Source organism: Rhinopithecus bieti, unplaced genomic scaffold, assembly GCF_001698545.2.
Source record: "Rhinopithecus bieti isolate Rb0 unplaced genomic scaffold, ASM169854v2 scaffold_25940, whole genome shotgun sequence".
In the NCBI taxonomy this organism is placed as follows: Eukaryota; Metazoa; Chordata; class Mammalia; order Primates; family Cercopithecidae; genus Rhinopithecus; species Rhinopithecus bieti.
In genome coordinates, this window is record NW_016811810.1 from 2,776,781 (window position 1) to 2,794,015 (window position 17,235).

At 54.8% G+C, this 17,235-nt stretch overlaps 1 protein-coding gene across 12 annotated transcripts in view; it reads right to left on the bottom strand.

Moving 5' to 3' along the window:
* Positions 1 to 17,235, bottom strand: part of TSNARE1 (t-SNARE domain containing 1) — a 99,563-nt gene that overhangs the window by 27,130 nt on the left and 55,198 nt on the right. For 10 of the 12 annotated variants that reach the window (XR_001889753.1, XR_001889754.1, XR_001889755.1 and 7 more), the window contains one exon: positions 4,727 to 4,888. Coding sequence is in view for 9 of the 12 variants with exons in the window: in XM_017895142.1 (XP_017750631.1) it covers positions 4,727 to 4,888 (162 nt within the window). In the remaining 3 variants the exon portion in view is untranslated. The remainder of the gene's footprint in view (positions 1 to 4,726; positions 4,889 to 17,235) is intronic. The other 2 variants (XM_017895143.1, XM_017895149.1) reach the window with 1 other exon arrangement.

Sequence of the window (17,235 nt, forward strand, 5' to 3'; positions counted from 1 at the left end):
TGGGGGAGGAGTGGTGACGCATGGAGGAGGGGTGGTCACTGTCATGGGGAAGGGGTGGTGACTCATGGGGGAGGGGTGGTCACTGCCATGAGGGAGGGACGTGGTCACTGTCATGGGGTAGGGGGTGGTCATAGGGGAGGGGGGTGGTCACTGTCGGGGAGGGGTGGTGACTCATGGGGTGAGGGATGGTCACTGTCATGGGGAGGGAGGTGGTCACTGTCATGGGGAGGGAGGTGGTCACTGACATGGGGAGGGAGGTGGTCACTGTCATGGGGAGGGACATGGTCACTGTCATGGGGAGGGACGTGGTCACTGTCATGGGGAGGGACGTGGTCACTGTCATGGGAGAGGGAGGGGTCACTGGGGGAAGGGCAGTCACTGTCTTTGCAGGCACTGACCAGTTTGACACGTTGGTTCCACAAGTACCGGCAAGTTGCTGTGGAGCGCACTACTCCAGGCTCTGGGTATGGGGCTGACCCCAGGCAGGCAAGGGCCGCTCACCATCTGTCGGGGCAGGGACCAACCAGAGACTCCCCGTGGGAGGCGGACAGGGAGCTAGGACAGTGGAGGGCAGTGCGGAGGGTCTCCCTGAGGAGGGCACGCCATGGAAGCCACAATGTTCAGAAAGGGGCAGGGTGCTCAGGGGCACATGGAAGCCAGCAGGGGTCCTCAGGGTGAGTCTCGGCGGTCCTGACAGGCTCCCCAGGATGGGGCAGGACACCCTAACTCAGAATCCAATGGCACCAGGCCTGGGGGGGCCACAGTGCCAAGGTCACTGCCCAGAACTGAGGCTGGCCCACTCTCCACTGTCTCCTGCCCAGTCACTTCCAGGCCTCTCAAGCCAGCCACACGGCACCCCGCGGGTCCTCTGATGGGCTGTCACCTCCACAGGGCCTGCAGACATCCCACAGGGCCTGCTACACTCTGCCTACGCCGTCCCAGCTGGCTACACTCTGCCTACGGCCACACGGGCTGCCCCAGCTGGCAAGTCCCTGAGGACAGAGAGCGTCCTTCCACCTGCCCACTTCACAGATGAAACGACCGAGGCCACTTGGAGTTCAAGGTCACCCAGCCAGTGAGTGGACACGGGCCTAAAGCCTGGACAGCATGTCCCCAGCCTGGCCCTTTGTTTTGTCCCAAGGACGATGCTGGGAGGAGGACAAAGGAAACGGATGCTGGGCGGGGCCATCTGTCCTGGTGGACAGGAGCCCCCAACACAACCCCGCTCCGCACCCTGCCTGACAGGAGCCGAGGACGCTCAAGGAAACCAGGAGCAAGGCGGAGAGTGGGCACCGGGAATCGTGCAACATGGCCCACTGCTGTGACACTGGCGGAGGGCGGGCACCAGCAATCGCGCAACACTGGCCCGCTGGTTAGCCACTGGCGGAGGGCGGGCACCGGCAATCACGCAACATGGCCCGCTGCTGTGACACTGGCGGAGGGCGGACACCGGCAATCGCGCAACATGGCCCGCTGCTGTGACACTGGCGGAGGGCGGGCACCGGCAATCGCGCAACACTGGCCCGCTGCTGTGACACTGGCGGAGGGCGGGCACCAGCAATCGCGCAACACTGGCCCGCTGCTGTGACACTGGCGGAGGGCGGGCACCAGCAATCGCGCAACATGGCCCGCTGCTGTGACACTGCTTCCCCTCCCCGGGCCTCAGCTGCCCCACGTGTTCACAACCCCACTAGCCACCTAGTCATTGAGGGCTGGCCACGAAGGGGGCTCTCTCTCAGACCCCAAGTCTGCCCTAGGGGACTTCTGAACCTATAATATCTTGCAAATCCCAAAGCCCCCAGTGAATGTGGGAGGAGAGTTGAGGGGACGAGGGTGCCAGCTTCCACAGGAAAGGGCTGCAGGAGCCGAGGTACGTAACACAGTTCCACAAAACTCTGCCGCCCACCTCCCGAGCCCTGTGCAGGCTGCAAAGACGGCCCCAGAGCAATCGGGCCTGCAAGGCCTGGCACGTGGGACCTCTGCTGCGTCACAGCCTTTCACGCATCACGCTGGAGCTCCTGTCACCGGGACCTGCTGCAGACCCGGGGGAGGGCTTCCTAAAGGCTAATGACAATTTGCATTTTGTTTTTCCCGTTTTCAGAGACCAAGGGGGGGAGTGATGCAGTGAGATGTGCGGATGCCTTCCAAGAACGACTCCCACCCCGTCACCCTCTGTCCTGCGCCTGCTGTTTGCTGGCATGAGGATCCACATCCGCTGTGTCACCCCCATGCTGCAGACAAAAAAACTGAGGCTGGGAGGGCCAGGCTGGCCATGGGGCCTTCCCACTCAGCACCACTCCTACTCCCCCCTGCTACCCGCCCTCCGCATAGTGCTGAGCTGTGAGGGGCTCCGAGGGCCACAGGCAAAGCCCGGGCCACCTGGGTCCTCTGGTCTAGACATAAGCCCAGGCCCTTGAGTGAATTCAGTTTAGCCCAGAGCACCAGCTTTTCTCCCGCCCTGACCCAGGCCTCTCCATCTCTGAGCTGGACGACTGCAGTGGCCTCCACATGGGGCGCCCTTGCCCCAGGAAAGGCCGCTGCTTGGCCCACACTCACCACACAGAGCACCAGAGGGAACCTGGGGCCAGGACTGCTGGATGGACAGGCCCTCACACAGAGGATCGCAGGAGGGGCAGCCAGCCCCAGCCTCCACTCCTCTGAACCCCATCCTGGGGTGGCTGCACCGGCACAAGCCCTCACCAGACCCTGGGAGCAGGACTCCCAGGCCAGGACAGGGAGAAGCCAGCCCCTTGGGTAAAGGCGCCACACGGGAATGCTGCGGAGTGAGCACCAGGAGGCTGGAGGTGGGCCAGTCCCACTGCGCAGGAGCCACGCCTCTCTCGGGATGCTGCCCTCTAACGGCCTCCTCATGCCCGCAGCCCTGTGTGGGGTTTGGGCTCTCTGGCAGAATGAGCTTCTGTGAGCAGCCTCCACTCCCTGGACTTCATCAACAAGCAGCGCCTCCTCTCTCCTCACGCCACTCTATGCCCCACAGGGAGGGCTGAGACTGGACCTTCCCAGGAGGATCTGATTCCAGTGCAAAGGGGAAGCAGGTCCATCTGCCTCTCTGGATGTGAAGCCTTCGGGGTAGTGCTCCTGGAAGAGCTCCTGAGCGCCCATTTCTCTGCTTCCCTGGGAACAGTGGGCCTTGCCGCACCAGCAGAGAGGGATGGAAACCATCTCTGTGCTTCAGGTGGTTCTCTGGAGCATCTCAGCAGCAGCAAAGGGCTCGTTCAGCTCCAGAGAGAAGCCCCCAAAGCAGCCACCTGCCAGGGCCACAGGCCCAGAGCTGGCGCCTTCCTCTCTGGGGAGCCCAAGGACAGGAAAGGGTAAAGGGGAGGACACCTCACAGAGGCGGCGGGGGCCCCAAACACAGGTCTTGAGAAATGGGCGCTCCTCCACCAGGCCAAAGTAGGGGGTTGCCACAGCAGAGGCAGGGAGGTGGCGGGCCACAGAAGTAAGGGGCAAGGGAGAAGGGGACTGAGCCCCAGCACTGTGGGGTATTCCCTTCCTTTGAGAGTGGATGGCCTGCTTCCTGAGAGAGCAGAACTAGCCACAGGTCCTAACTCAGTGACTTAGCTGACTTACTGCCAGGCCTCCTCTTTTCTGGAAGAGTCAGCTCTTAGGCAGACATTTGCTCCAGAAACCCAGCCCCTGGGAGCTTCAGAGTGGGCAGGTCCTAGCACCTTCTGCAAATGAGGGGCCAGAAGGGAAGGATGTTCAAGGTCACACACAGAGGCTCGGATCCCACTGCCAACAGAGCGTGTCCCCACCACGCTGCCTGACTGATGTGTTCTATGTACACTCAGGCATCAAGGGAGAAGAGGCTCAAACATGCATGCACACACACACACACATGCATGCACACACACATTCGCACACATACAAGCATACACACACGTGCACAATACACACATGTACACACATGCACTCACACATGCATGTACTCATACACACATGCACACACATTCACACATGCATGCACACACACACACATGCACTCACGTGCATCACACGCACTCACACATGCATGCACTCACGCACACACATGCACGAACACACATGCACACACACACGTGCACACATGCAGGCCCAGACTCAGGTGCCTCTTGGGATACTCTGTTTTAGCAACTGTCTCAAGAAGATTAACCATGGGCTAGAGATACATTTGGCAGCAGATATTATACATGTGTAAACGTTAAAGAAATGAAGAATAATCAGCATCCAATGTCCACACCCTACAGTTGCACCCCGACAGCACACCCCACCACCTGCTGGTAGTACCACCAAATTGCAGGTTCAGTTCTAAGCAATCTATTCAACCTTTCAAAAAAAAGTTACTGGGAACTGCATTAAGCACCAAATCATCTTCATTAGAGCCAAACAGCCTCCTGGAAATCTAACCACACAGCAAAGGAAATGACCATGGTGATTGAGAGGCTACCCCAGCATATACCCCGGCTCCTGGCCGGAGGGCTGCGCCCTATTAGGGAAACCCAGGAAGGAGGGAATGGGGAGGGGGTTCCCAGACTCCCATCTCTCCCTTATTGGACCAGATGGCCAGAGAGAGGTGGTTAGAATGGGCAAGGCCATGGAGGCCTAGTTCCAGCGCCACCAGGCCGAGGGTAAGCAATGGTGCAGCAGGGCTGGCACCTGGGCTCCCCTGGTCCCTGGCCTCCACATGTGGAGCATGGAGAGTGAGCACGCTTGCCCACGCCAGCCTCACCTCCATCTGCAGGATGGCCTCCTCTCGCAGTCGGATGGCTTCCAGGTCCTCCTCAGTGATGTCCGGGAGCAGCGCTTGCTCCTGGCCCTGCCACATGTTGTCACTCCCATTAAAGATCTTCTCATCATCAGCCAGCTCAGCAAACGGGGCCTGGGGACTCTGCTGATGACAGACAGACCTTGTTAGCACTGACCCCTCCCATTACTACCACGCCCCAGGCCCAGACCTTGTTAGCACTGACAACCCCCATTACCACCACGCCCCAAGGCCAAGTCTTCCCATGGCTCTGAGCAGGCCACACAGCTCTGTCTCAAGATGAGATGAGGCTACAGATGCTAGGCCCCAGCCTCCCACACCTCTGGGAGTTGCGGGCCCCCAGAGCTCTGGGCAGCGCCGTGCACACTGTGAGGGCAGGAGAGGAGCTGGGGCTACTGTGAGCAGTGGGCCAGGGTCACAGGCGAGTGGACACTGGTTCCCACCTTTTGGCACATGCCCCCAACTCTGATCATCCCAGGCCTGTCTGCAAGGAGAGCTCGTGAGCCCTACGACCCCCATGCCAAGCCAGGATTACCCCGTCCTTGGCCAGAGAGAGGACAGGAGAGCAAAACGTGGCCCTGACCCCAGAGAGCACACAGTCTACCTCGCGTTCCCAGCTTTTGGGGGTCACAGGCCCCTTTGTGGACCCCCAGAAAAGTGCCCCTATGCACATAAACACAAATTCTACCTCTTCATTTTGGGGGCTGTGAGCCCAATGCAGGCCCCATCAAGGAGCCAGTTTCCGAGCCAGGGGCAGAGGCTGCAGCGCGGGGCTCAGAGATGAGGTGGGACTGCAGGCAGGGCACAGATGCACCTGCAGGAACCCACAGGAACCTGCCCTCCCATGACAGCCGTGGGGAGCAAGCCTGAGAGGTTTTTGGAATTTGTTTTCATTCCTTGTTAATTTATTTGCCTCATTTGGAAATTCAACAAAATGGTGCTCTCTGAGGGGACACTAGTCTGAGGTGGGGCCTTCTACGGCCATGAGCCTGTCACTGGGCATCAATCTGGGCCTCCCTGGCGCCAGTCACCTGGGAAAGACCGCAGACGTCAGTCCCTGGTGTCATCAGTCCCCCACGTCAGGTCCCAAGTGGAGGTGTAGGGGCCTGGGAGCACCTGGCAGAGGGGAGGGTGGGCAGGAGGCAGGAAGGGTCCATGCTGCAGCCGCCACCTCCTGGTGCACACGTTCATACTGAACTGAAAACGCGACAATAGTGGCAATCCCACCCCGCAGCCCTTCCTTCCCCTCCCGTCAAGAGGCCGCAGTGCCCCCCACCTGCCCTACCCATGCCAGCGGGGCTGCCTTCACCTTAGGAAGCTGTGTGCGTGACTGAGAGTGCCTGTGTGATTGTGGGATGTGTGACCATGTGACATTGTGTGTGTGAGAGGGAAAAAGGCAGACAGGAAAAGGCACTGAGAATGAGCAGAGCAGAAAACCGAGGCGGCAGCCTGGTCAGGCCCAGTCTCACCACAAACACCTACTCCACTCAGCCACGCCCCCGATCTTCCTGGAAACCCTGCAGGGAGAAGCCGGGGCCTTCACAACAGCCGAGTACACTGAGGCAGAGCAAGGCAGGGAGCTGGCGCTGTGCTCAATCAGGGCGAGCCTGTGGGGCTCTGCAGCAGCACCTGCTCTCAGACACACATCAAGGTTCGGTGAGCGCAAGGACAAGGCAACAGCGGTGGGGACGGCTGAAAACGAACAGGGCCACGTGTGCCAGGCCCACTGATGCCACGCTACCTTTACTTGCTCCTCATGCTCCTGAGGCACCATAATGACCCTCCCACTCACCATCCGGGAGACTCAGGGAGTTCACAGCCACCTAAGCCACTCTGCAGCCAAGGTGCAATTCAGCAAACCTGGCCAGGCTGCTGCCTCCTGCAGCCCTCAGGAGCAGACCCATGGCGGCCTTGGCCCCGCCCCCAGATCCACCTTCCCCTCAGCTTCACACATGCTGTGCCCACACATGCTCCCCGACACAAATCCCGGGACCACCCTCCCTGCCCAGGCAGGCGCTCTCCCAGCTGACTCGCCCGGCCGCTGGTCTTGGCCCAGTGGGCGTCACCACATGTCTGGAGAGGAGGATCTGACAGAGGCGGGACTGTGCCTGTCCTAATGCCTCCGGGCCTTCTGTGGCAGTGAGGCAGGGAGCACAGTGGCTGGGCCTGGATCGGAGCCCCTGATGGGACAGGACTCTCAGGATGGGGCCGCCCAGCTCACACCAGAGCCTGGGACTCAGTCACAGGCCCCCTCCCTTGCCTGTCCCCACCCATGTCTCCCCAGCCCTCTGGGGGACACAATCAAGGTCCCCTCCCAGGTCTGGGAAAGGCCCCCGCTAAGTATGGGGTCCCAGCCAGACTGCACCTCTGCTCATCAGGGCCCTCAGGCAGTGTGGACAGCTTTGCCAGTTCCTAGCCTCTGAGGGTACAGGGCCCTACCTAGCTGTCATCCTAGACATGAGATCTGGGTACAATGTGTGGAACTGACTGGGAATGGGAATCCAGGCTAGACCTGTGGGGTGCAGGCAGCCTCTCTGCTTCATCTCTCCCCACTGGACTCTGCTGGCCTCCACCGTGCCTAGGAACAGCACTGTCCACCAAGAGCAGCCGGCCATGCAGGCCAGGAGGCAAGGCATGGTGAAGAATCCCGTCAGTGCTAGGCATGGAGGGCCGCAGGGGTACAGCTGCCGCCCCAACCCATCCCACTCACGTCCAGAGTTCTTGCTGTGCCCCTCTCGTGTGTGTGGGCATCTGGGGACATGGGCTGCAGGGCAGCCTGGCTCATGGGACCAGCTCTGTCAGCTCCCCCGTGCTCGGGGACTATAACCTCAGTCGCCCTGCAAGGAAGCTGCAGAGGCTGAGACTTGCTCATCTTCTGCCCTTTCCCAAACTGAAAGCCACCTCACCACACCGTGCAGCTCAGGGTGGGCACGTGCAGAGACCCCAACCAGAGGAAGTGCCGTGAGCGCTCCTGGGGAGGTTTCTCGCGGGGGAGAGGGGGTGCTCACCTCCTCTAGAGCAGTCACTGGCCCCGCCTGGCTTCCCAGCAGGTGCTGCTCCCAAAAACCGCCCAGGCTGAGTCACATTTATGTCCAGGGCCCGGTGAAGCGCCCCCACCTCCTGAGGCCCGAGAATTGTGGGGACTGGAGCTGGAGCAGATGCACAGGTGACAACCAAGTACGGAGAGATGGACCCCGGCTGGGCACCGAACCAGTGGATCCACAAACAAGCACTTCATTGCGTTTCTAGCAGAAGCCACCCCAGGTGGGCACGAGGCTAGGAGGGCTCTGCTGGTGCAACTGCATCCAGGATGGGACGGCGGGCTCCTCACTAGTCCCCACAGTTCTGCTGAGACGGCTGATGACAACAGGACCAACAGCCCCAGCACCCCCGGAGGGACGCGGCACGAGACTGGAGACAACAGGACCAACAGCCACAGCACCAGCCACCTCTGGAGGGATGTGGCATGAGGTTAGGTGCTACTTCCTTTCTCCCATTTCCTCAGGCCCCTCCAGGGTGGGCATGGCCACCCTCGTCTAAAGGGGCAGCTTATCCACATCCTGCAGGTGGGATGGTGAGGCTGCCCTAGGCAGGTTCTCCTTCCCAAGCCAACTTCATCCTACACACCACCCTGACACGGGTAAAAGCTAGCACAGGCCTTTAAATAAATAAATACGTGGATAGATGAATATAAAATAAAAGATCTAAAAAATCTGTTGACAAGTGCAACTCGTCCAAGGTGGTAATTATCACCTCCCCTTCCTGGAGTGGGCGGGAGGAAGTGAGCAGTGCCTGGCGGTGGGAGCCCAGGGAGGCGCTGGCCTCGCGCCAGGCCCAGCAACCCCAACGCCTCCTTCCTACGGCTCCAGCCCCTAGGCTTCCGGGGTGCTTGCATAAAGAGCCTGGGCTCAGGTTCCGGCCCCAGCACTGGTGCCAGCTGTGAGGAACCAGGCGTGCCACGCACTTCTCTGGGCCTCACTGTCATCTGTAGAATGGCGACAGTGGCACTCACAGCCCCGTGGTCTATGCCCCTCAAGCTCCACCCACACGGTCTGACCCCTCACGGCTGCAGAGCACAGCAGGCACACACCTCACTCCACCAGGAACCCCTGAGCACGAGGCTCTCCTGAGGTGCGAGGGCTCAGGAACACTACCCCTCACTTCCTGGGGGCCTAGGGAGGGTCCTCAGCTTCCCTGAGCCTCCAGCTTCACTTCCAGGGAATGGAGCTGACCTCAGCACATCCTAGTGTCGCCCAGAGAGCTCGAGGTGAAGCACGTGAGGTCGCAGCATACAGCACAGATGCCACAAGATGCCACACTCTGACTCAGGTGGGAAACCAGGCTGAGCTGTGCTTCTCCCAAGTGCTGTGAGCTACAGGGCAGAGATGCTCCCCCCAGGGGGACACGGCCATACACGCCCTCGGAGAGCGGCATGAGGATTGAGCACAGCCTCCCGCCTGCCAACAGTGACAGGCTCTACAACAGCCCCACTGACTGGGATCCCATGGCCTGGGTAAAGTCAAAGGCCCCAGGTAAACTTAGTAAACTGTTGAGGTAAGAGGTCCCTGGGGCAGCCCAGCTGCGATGTCCAGGGATGGAGATGCAGGGGCATGCCCTCGGCCCTGACAACAAACAGCCACAGGCGAGGGGCCCGGAGGAAATGTGGTCCCTCCTACGATGAAACCCTCTAGGCCAGCTAATGCAGGCCGGTGAGACGCCTGGGTGGAGAAGGCACCACGGGACGTTCTGTGCGACGTTCCCTGGACTTGGGGGTTTCAATGACAGCTCCCCAGGAGCTGCGGGCAGAGGGTGCTGGGCACCCATGGACACCTGCCTCGGATCTGTGCCTTGGGATTGCTGCCACCTCCCGCATGTGGAGAAGGAGGAAGCTCGGAAGGATGGGGAGGGTGCAGGGGTGGGAGGGGGGTGCAAATGGGGCTCCATGTGGACACCCAGGAAGGCAGCCGGGCTGGGGGATGTGAGCCACGTGGACGCCCAGGAAGGCGGCAGGGCTGCGGTGCAAGCCGTGTGGATGCCCAGGAAGATGGCCTGGCTGGGGTGCAAGCCGTGTGGATGCCCAGGAAGGCGGCCGGGCTGGGGTGCAGGCCAGAGGAGACCCCACAGGTGCTCGGTCTCCCTCACCTCTGCAGCGGGAGGATCGGGGGCCCGGTGCTGCTCTCCCCAGCGGTGCAGGACAAAAGCCAGGGGAGGAAGAGATGGCTTAGATGCCCGGGTCCCTCCGCGGCCTCCTCCTGAAAAGCTCACAAAGCGCTCCTTTATTCTCCGCACAAAGGCCCAATTTGGGTCTTGAGCTCCGAGGCTGGGATTAGGGATTTGCTGGCAAGGTGCTGGGGCCAGCGCAGAGGGGACGGCCCTGTGATAGTTTTCCAGCTCAAGAGGCAGACACACAAAGGAGGCTTTCTCCTCCCCACAGGGCTCAGGGCCTCGGTCCCTGTTCCGACAAGCAGGGAAGACACGCTCTAACGTGAGTGCTGGAGACAGGGTGCACGCGGTTTCCCGTGGGAAGAGACTCCGCTCTGCTGGCATTCAGAAAGCAGGGACCTGAGGCCGGCGCCCAGGCTCTCCAAGGCTCTGGGAAGTAGACCACTTTCTCATGCACTCCGAACCAAGGGAGGGCAGGGGCCAGGGCGAGAGGCGCTCACACAGGGGCAGCGGTGTCTTTTCAGGAACCCCAGGTAGTTCATTGTTTCCTCCACGCAGCAACAGACTCTATCGACATTTATAACGTCAAATTTATCGATGTTTATAAAGTCCCTACGCTTTTCTTTTTTTAACGTGTAGCTGGTGGAGTCTCCGGAGGCAAAGCCCAGAATGTCAGGACGGACATGGCTGTGGCAATGCTTCCCCGAGTCCCACGTTAAATCAAAGGGAACTGGACCCAGAGACAAGGGGTGACCCCAGCCCTTTACCCCAGGCAGGGAGGTGTGTCTAAGGAATTTCCAGCCAGCCAGTGAGAGTAAAGCGCATCTTCACTTCTGCAGCCTGGCTGGGGACACACAAAGTCCTGGTGGAAATGTAGGCTGAGGTGGCCGGTGACGGCAGAGACAGAGCATGATCTGCCACTGGGGCCGTTCCTCTGACGCTGTCCCAGGGACTGGGGTGCTGCTCACTGGTTGAGCCCAAGCTGGGTTTGAGACTGACCCTCGACCTAGCTGGAAACTACTGACCACAGCCAGGATCTCCAACTCCAGACAGGCTGAGCTGCCCACCCCACACCCAGGGGAGACAGGCGGGGGACAGGGAAGGCAGCCAGTGCCCCTTGCCCTTGCCAGGGCTGCCCAGCCTGTGAGCAGCAGCCCCCAAGTCCCCCTACGTCAGCCCAGCATCAACTTGGCAACAGTCCTTTTGCTGAACAGGGTTGCATATCATCTCATCATTGATAGCTGGCAAATTCCTAGAAATAATCTAACCTTCCGTGATTTCTCAGAAGCACTACTGGCCACTCCCCACCTTTTTAAAAGAAAATTCTTCCAAAAGGCAATACGGCTATGTTTCAATGCCAGGTGCAAAGAGTACAGCTCTGACTGCTTACAAAGGAAACACGTCCCAGCCAAGACACAGGACACTGGCCAGGACTCCCGAGGCCTCCCTCCAGCACCTGTCATCCCACGCCCCCAACAGAGAAGAACCCAGCTCCGACTTCTGACGCCGTCCACTGGTGGGGCCTGGTTCTGAACACTACAGAAATGGCATCCCACAGTCTATCCCCTTGGGTCTCAGGCTTCTTGGATGCAGCATTATGTCCGAGGCATCACCAGTGGGCGTGGTGGCCACAGTTCATTCTTTGGCTGCTGTAGAGTCCCCTGTGGCATGAATTCCGCTTGGACTCAGCATTATGTCCGAGGCATCCCCGGTGGGCGTGGTGACCGCAGTTCACTCTTTTGGTTGCTATGGAGTCCCCGGTGGCATGAATTCAGCAGGTGCTGCTTCCCGGTGCTGGTGAAGACTGGGCGGGGTTCCAGGTCACACCACTGCATGGGGTGCTGCTATGAGCATTCTCCCACATGACTTCTGTCAACACACACAGTTGTCCTGTCTCCACGGAGTGGCCGAGGACTCCCACAGACACCAGAATCTGTGGGTGCGCAAGTCCCTGATATAAAATGACTTGATATTTTCATACAACCTACGCACATCCTCCCATATATTTAAATCACCTCTAGGTTGCCTATAATATTTAATATGATGTAAATGCTGTGTAGTAAATAGCATAGTTGCTCTACTGTATTGTTTCGGAAACGATGACAAGAAGAGAAGAGGCTGTACATGTTCAGAACAGCTGCCATTCTTTAAAAATATTTTCAGTCTGTGATTGGTGGAATCCACGGATGTGAAACTCATGGATATGAAGGGCCCACAGATATGCATGTCTGTTGGGCAGAACTGCAAGACCCTAGGTAAGAAAATGCTGGACTTGACAGATATTTTCCAACAGTGTTCAAAGTGGTGATGCAGAGGCACACCCCACCGGTAAGGCATGAGGGTGCAACGACCTGCACGCAGGCCCACACTCGGCTTTTGCAGGGGTTCTCACTCATGTTTGCTCTAGTTATTTGTGTGGGTGTGGTGTGTGGTGATACACCACCATGGGTTTCTTTGCCATTTTTCTGATAACTCATGTTGCCAAGTACACGTTCACAGGCTTATGAGCCCCCTGGAATCCTCTTCTGTGAGGTGCCTGTGGAAGGCTGCTGCCCTTTTACTGTTTTTCAGCAGAGTTGTCTGCCCTTTCCTTGTTGATCTGTAAGATATCTTTATATATTAAGGATGTAAGTCCTTTTCACACGTGTTGTGCAAACATCCTCCCCTGTGCTGTGGGCTGCACTCTCTTACTGGGGTATAATTTTAACAAAGTGTGTCTACCTTCTCCTTTGTGGGCGGCACTTGTGCGTCTGTGTAAGAAATACTTGCTCACCATGAAGGCATCAACAGAGCCTCCCATGGAGCCTTCTGGAGTGCTACTGCCTTATCTTTCACACGTGGGTCTGTGGTCTGGCTGGAAGTGCTTTCTGCACAGGATGAGTTGTTGGTGAAGGGTCCTTTTTTTCCAGTTCGAACATCCGAGTGATCCGTATCAAGCCCTGAATGAATCACCCACCTCCTGTGGCAGGGCAGTCCGCCTCGGCTGCAAACCCAGCTGCCACATATCTGTGGTCTGTGTCCGGTCTTCACTCCGTCCCACGGGCTGATGCATCCACGGGCTGGTGTGTCTAGCCTCGCACAAACACCACACTGTTTTTATTTCTGTGCTTTATAGTGTGTTCCAATACCTGATAGTATAAATCTCTTTCGCTGTTCTTCAAAATTGCCTTCACTATTTTGGGTCTTTCCTATTTCCATATACATTTTGGAATCAGCTTGACAGTTCACTCACACACACACACACTGAAAACCTGCTAGAACTTTACTGGGATTATATTGAGCCTACAGATCCACTGGGTGAGAGCTGACATCTCCATACACATGGTATCCCCTCCGTGGTTTAGATCATCCACTGGGTGAGAGCTGATATCTCTGTAAACACAGTATCCCCTGCATGGTTTAGGTCATCTGTCATTCCTCTCAGTAATGTGGCATAGTTTTTAATGTAGAGGCCTTAACTGCTCTTCATAGAATTTTTTGAAGAAATTTATTGTAATAAATTATGACATCAGTTTTTAAATTTCCTCTCCAAACTGTCTTTTGCCAGCACACACAATGTCTTCTTGTCTGTTGACCTGTCCTGCCACATTCACTGATGAATTCTAACAGCACGCTGCAGATGCGTTCAGATTTTCCATGGACATAATCGTGCTGTCTATGAAACACAGTTTCTTCTCAATCTTACTTTGTTTTTCATGCCATACAGCGTTGGAGACGACTTCTGGCACAATGGGGAACAGAAACAATAGTACTAGATGGCCTCGTTTTATTCTCTATCTTAGGAGAAAAGATGTTAACATCTCCTCAGTAAGTATAACGTTAACTGTAGGGTTTTTGAAGATACCTTCTGGCAGATTAAAGGCATTCTTATCTATTCCTAGTTTGCCAGGATTTTTTTAGCCTCCTGGAGTGTTGAATTGTATCAAGTGCTTTTCCTATCTGTTGAAATAACCTGTACACATATCCTCACTTCTTCTGTATTCCGTGGTGAATCATACCCAGACTCTGAATGCAAATCAGCCCTGCATCCCTACAATCAACCCCACTTTATAATGATGTATCATCCTTTTACACGTTGATTGATTGAAGTTACTAATATTTAGGATTTTTGTCTCTATGTTCATAAGAGAGACTAGCATGTTATTTTCCTTCCTGGGATCCTTGTAAGAATCTGGAATCAAGCTACTGGGGCCTCATGAGGCAGACAAGGTGTGTTTCCTCCCTGCCGTATTCTCTCTGTGTGTGTGTGTAAACTGCTGCTAGCTACTGCACAAATACGGGACTGAATTCACCCATACAGCTATTGAGGTCTAGAGTTTTCTTTGTGGGATATTTTTAATTTACGGATTTAATTTTTTAATAAATATTCAACATCCCAGACTTTCTGTACCTCTTGGTAAATTACAGTTTTCTAAAAAAAAAGTTTCCTCAAAGCTGTCGAATTTATCGACGTTCATAACGTCCCTATGTTTTTCTTTTTTTAATGTGTAGGACTGGTAATGATCTACCCGTTTTCACTCTGACACTGGTCATCTGTGTTTTCTCTTTGTATCCTGATTAATCTTGTAGGGGTTTAACAATCCTTTCAAAGAGCCAATTCTTTTGGCTTTGCTAACTTTCCTACTGTATGTCTGTTTTGTATTTCATTGATTTCTACCTTAGCGATTGCATATATTACTACATAACGCAGCACCCATCCTTGGCTTGCTCAGTCTGCCTTCAACGTGTATGTTACCTCTCTGACGATGCGAGGACATCACGACACTTTAACGCCATTTGCCTCCCCTCTGTCTTCTGGGCCATTTTGTCAATAGCACACACCTGACAGTATCTGAAGCCCGCCAGTCCTCATCATCACCGTTTCATGGTCAACATTAACCCGGGCACGACCACATCAACTGTTTCCAGTGTCTCTCACTCCCTCCTCCGGGACGTGCTATCTCTGAGATCACTCCTTTTCCACCTGAGGGGGTTCTGTTGACGAGGAGTTCTCTCATTTTGTCTCTCTAAAACTGTTTTCACTTTGCCTTTATTTCTGAAGCACGTCTTCTCCAGGGTGCAGCTGGAGATTAGTTATGTTTCTCAAGCTTTTTGAAGGCACACTTCCACTGTCTTCTGGGTTCCATCGTTTCTTCTAAGAAAGTCAGGTGTCAGTCTTGTCCCTTTAAAAATCACATGACCTTTTTCTCTGACTTGAATGTGCTCTTAACATTTTTTTTTTCTAGTTTGAATCTGCTTTTCTAAGATTTTTTGTCTTTGGTTTTCAAATTTTTATAATGCTATGACCAAGGGTGCTTTGTTTTGAGACAGTCTCTCGCTCTGTCCCCCGGGCTGGAGTGCAATGGCGTGCTCTTGGCTCACTGCAACCTCCATCGCCCAGGTTCAAGCAATTCTCGTGCCTCAGCCTCCTGAGTAGCTGGGATTACAGGCACCTGTCATTACACCTGACTAATTTTTGTATATTTAGTAGAGACAGGGTTTCACCATGTTGGTCAGGCTGAACTCATTCCTGATCTCAAGTGATCCACCTGCCTCGGCCTCCCAAAATGCTGGGATTATAGGCATGAGCCACTGCACCCGGCCAAGGGTGGTTTTTGTTTTGTTTTTTTATTTGAAATGGAGTTTCACTCTTGTTGCCCAGGCTGGAGTGCAATGGCACAATCTCAGCTCACCACAACTTCTGCCTCCTGGGTTCAAGTGATTCTCCTGCTTCAGCCTCCTGAGTAGCTGGGATTACAGGCATGTGCCACCAAGCCCAGCTAATTTGTACTTTTAGTAGAGACGAGGTTTCTCCATGTTGGTCAGGCTGGTCTCGAACTCCCATCCTCAGGTGATCTGCCCACCTCGGCCTCCCAAAGTGCTGGGATTACAGGCGTGAACCACCATGCCCAGCAAGGGTGGTTTTTTAAAAGGAGAAATTTATCTATTCATAGAGCTTCTTGAATCTGTGACTTGAAGTATTTGCACAGTTTTGGAAAACTTGCAGCAGTTACCTCTTCAAATATTATTTCTGTCCATTTTCTCTCTCTCCTGTTCATCTAGGACTCTATATTCTTTAGATTTTTTATCATTTTTTCTTTTGTGTTTCAATATAAGTTTTCTTATGCCCTGCCTTCTAATTCACTAATCTTTTTTTCTGCTTTGTCTATGTGGAGATTTAGCTAACCCACTAAATTCTTAACTTTAGTTATGGTATTGTTCAATACTAGAACTCTCTTTTTAAAATAAAATGTAAGTTCTCTGGTAAAAGTCTGTACCATTTACTATTTCCTTTCACATGTTAATAAAACGGATTGAGTGTCACTCATTCGGAATGCTTGGGACCAGAAGTGTTTCAGATTTTGAACTTGTTTTCAGATTTTTGATTTTTTTTTTCAGATTTTGGAATATCTGCATTGCACTTATTGGATGAACATCCCTCATCAAAAATCCAAAACCTAAATGTTTCAAAGAGCATTTCCTTTGTGCATCATGTTGGCACTCAAAAAGTTTCTGATTTTGGAGGATTTTGGATTTTGGAGTTTTAACCTGTAGGTATTTTAAGCTGAGTGTCCGACCAACCATCTGATTATCTGCATCACCTGTTGGTCAGTTTCTACTTCCTGTTTTTCCTTGGCTTTAGTCATTGGATCCTGGTACCTGTGATGCCTAATGACTTTGGCTTAAATCCCAAACACTGTATGAAAAATTGCAGAGATTCTAGATGATGGAATTGTCCTCTGTCTTTGGAGAGACCACATAGACATGATTCCAGGCTATGCTTTAGGTTTGGTTGGTCAGGGCTGGTCTACTTCTGGTTTACCATCATCTCTCATGGTCTCAAGCGGAACTTGTGTTTCCAAGAGTCCCTCCTCCTGGGTGGGCCTTAAAATCAACTTTTGTCTTCTTAGTATTCTGAGGGCACTCTGACTTCTGTTCAGCTTTTCCTGTAAAGTACTTGTTGCTTGACGTCTTAGACTCTCACATCACGCACACACCAGCGAATATGGATCAGCAAAAGCCTGCCTCACAGGGAAAACCTGAGTGCTGCAATCCCCTTGTGCTCCAGGGTTTTATTCCTAAGGGTCCCAAGCTCTAATTTTTGACTCTCCAGCCCAGTAAGACTACTAAAGCTATAAGCCACCACTGCTATTCAGTCTCGATAAGATGAGACACAAGCTGGCAAATGTCCTGGGGGTGAGAAGGAAGTGATGATGAGCCTGAGTCATCTGGGAACATGTGCCTCCCTAGGCCTGGTCTGACGCTTCCCCACGTTGGATCCATGTGTCTCTGCACGTCTGTGTCTATCTGTGTGTCTCTGTGTGTCTGCA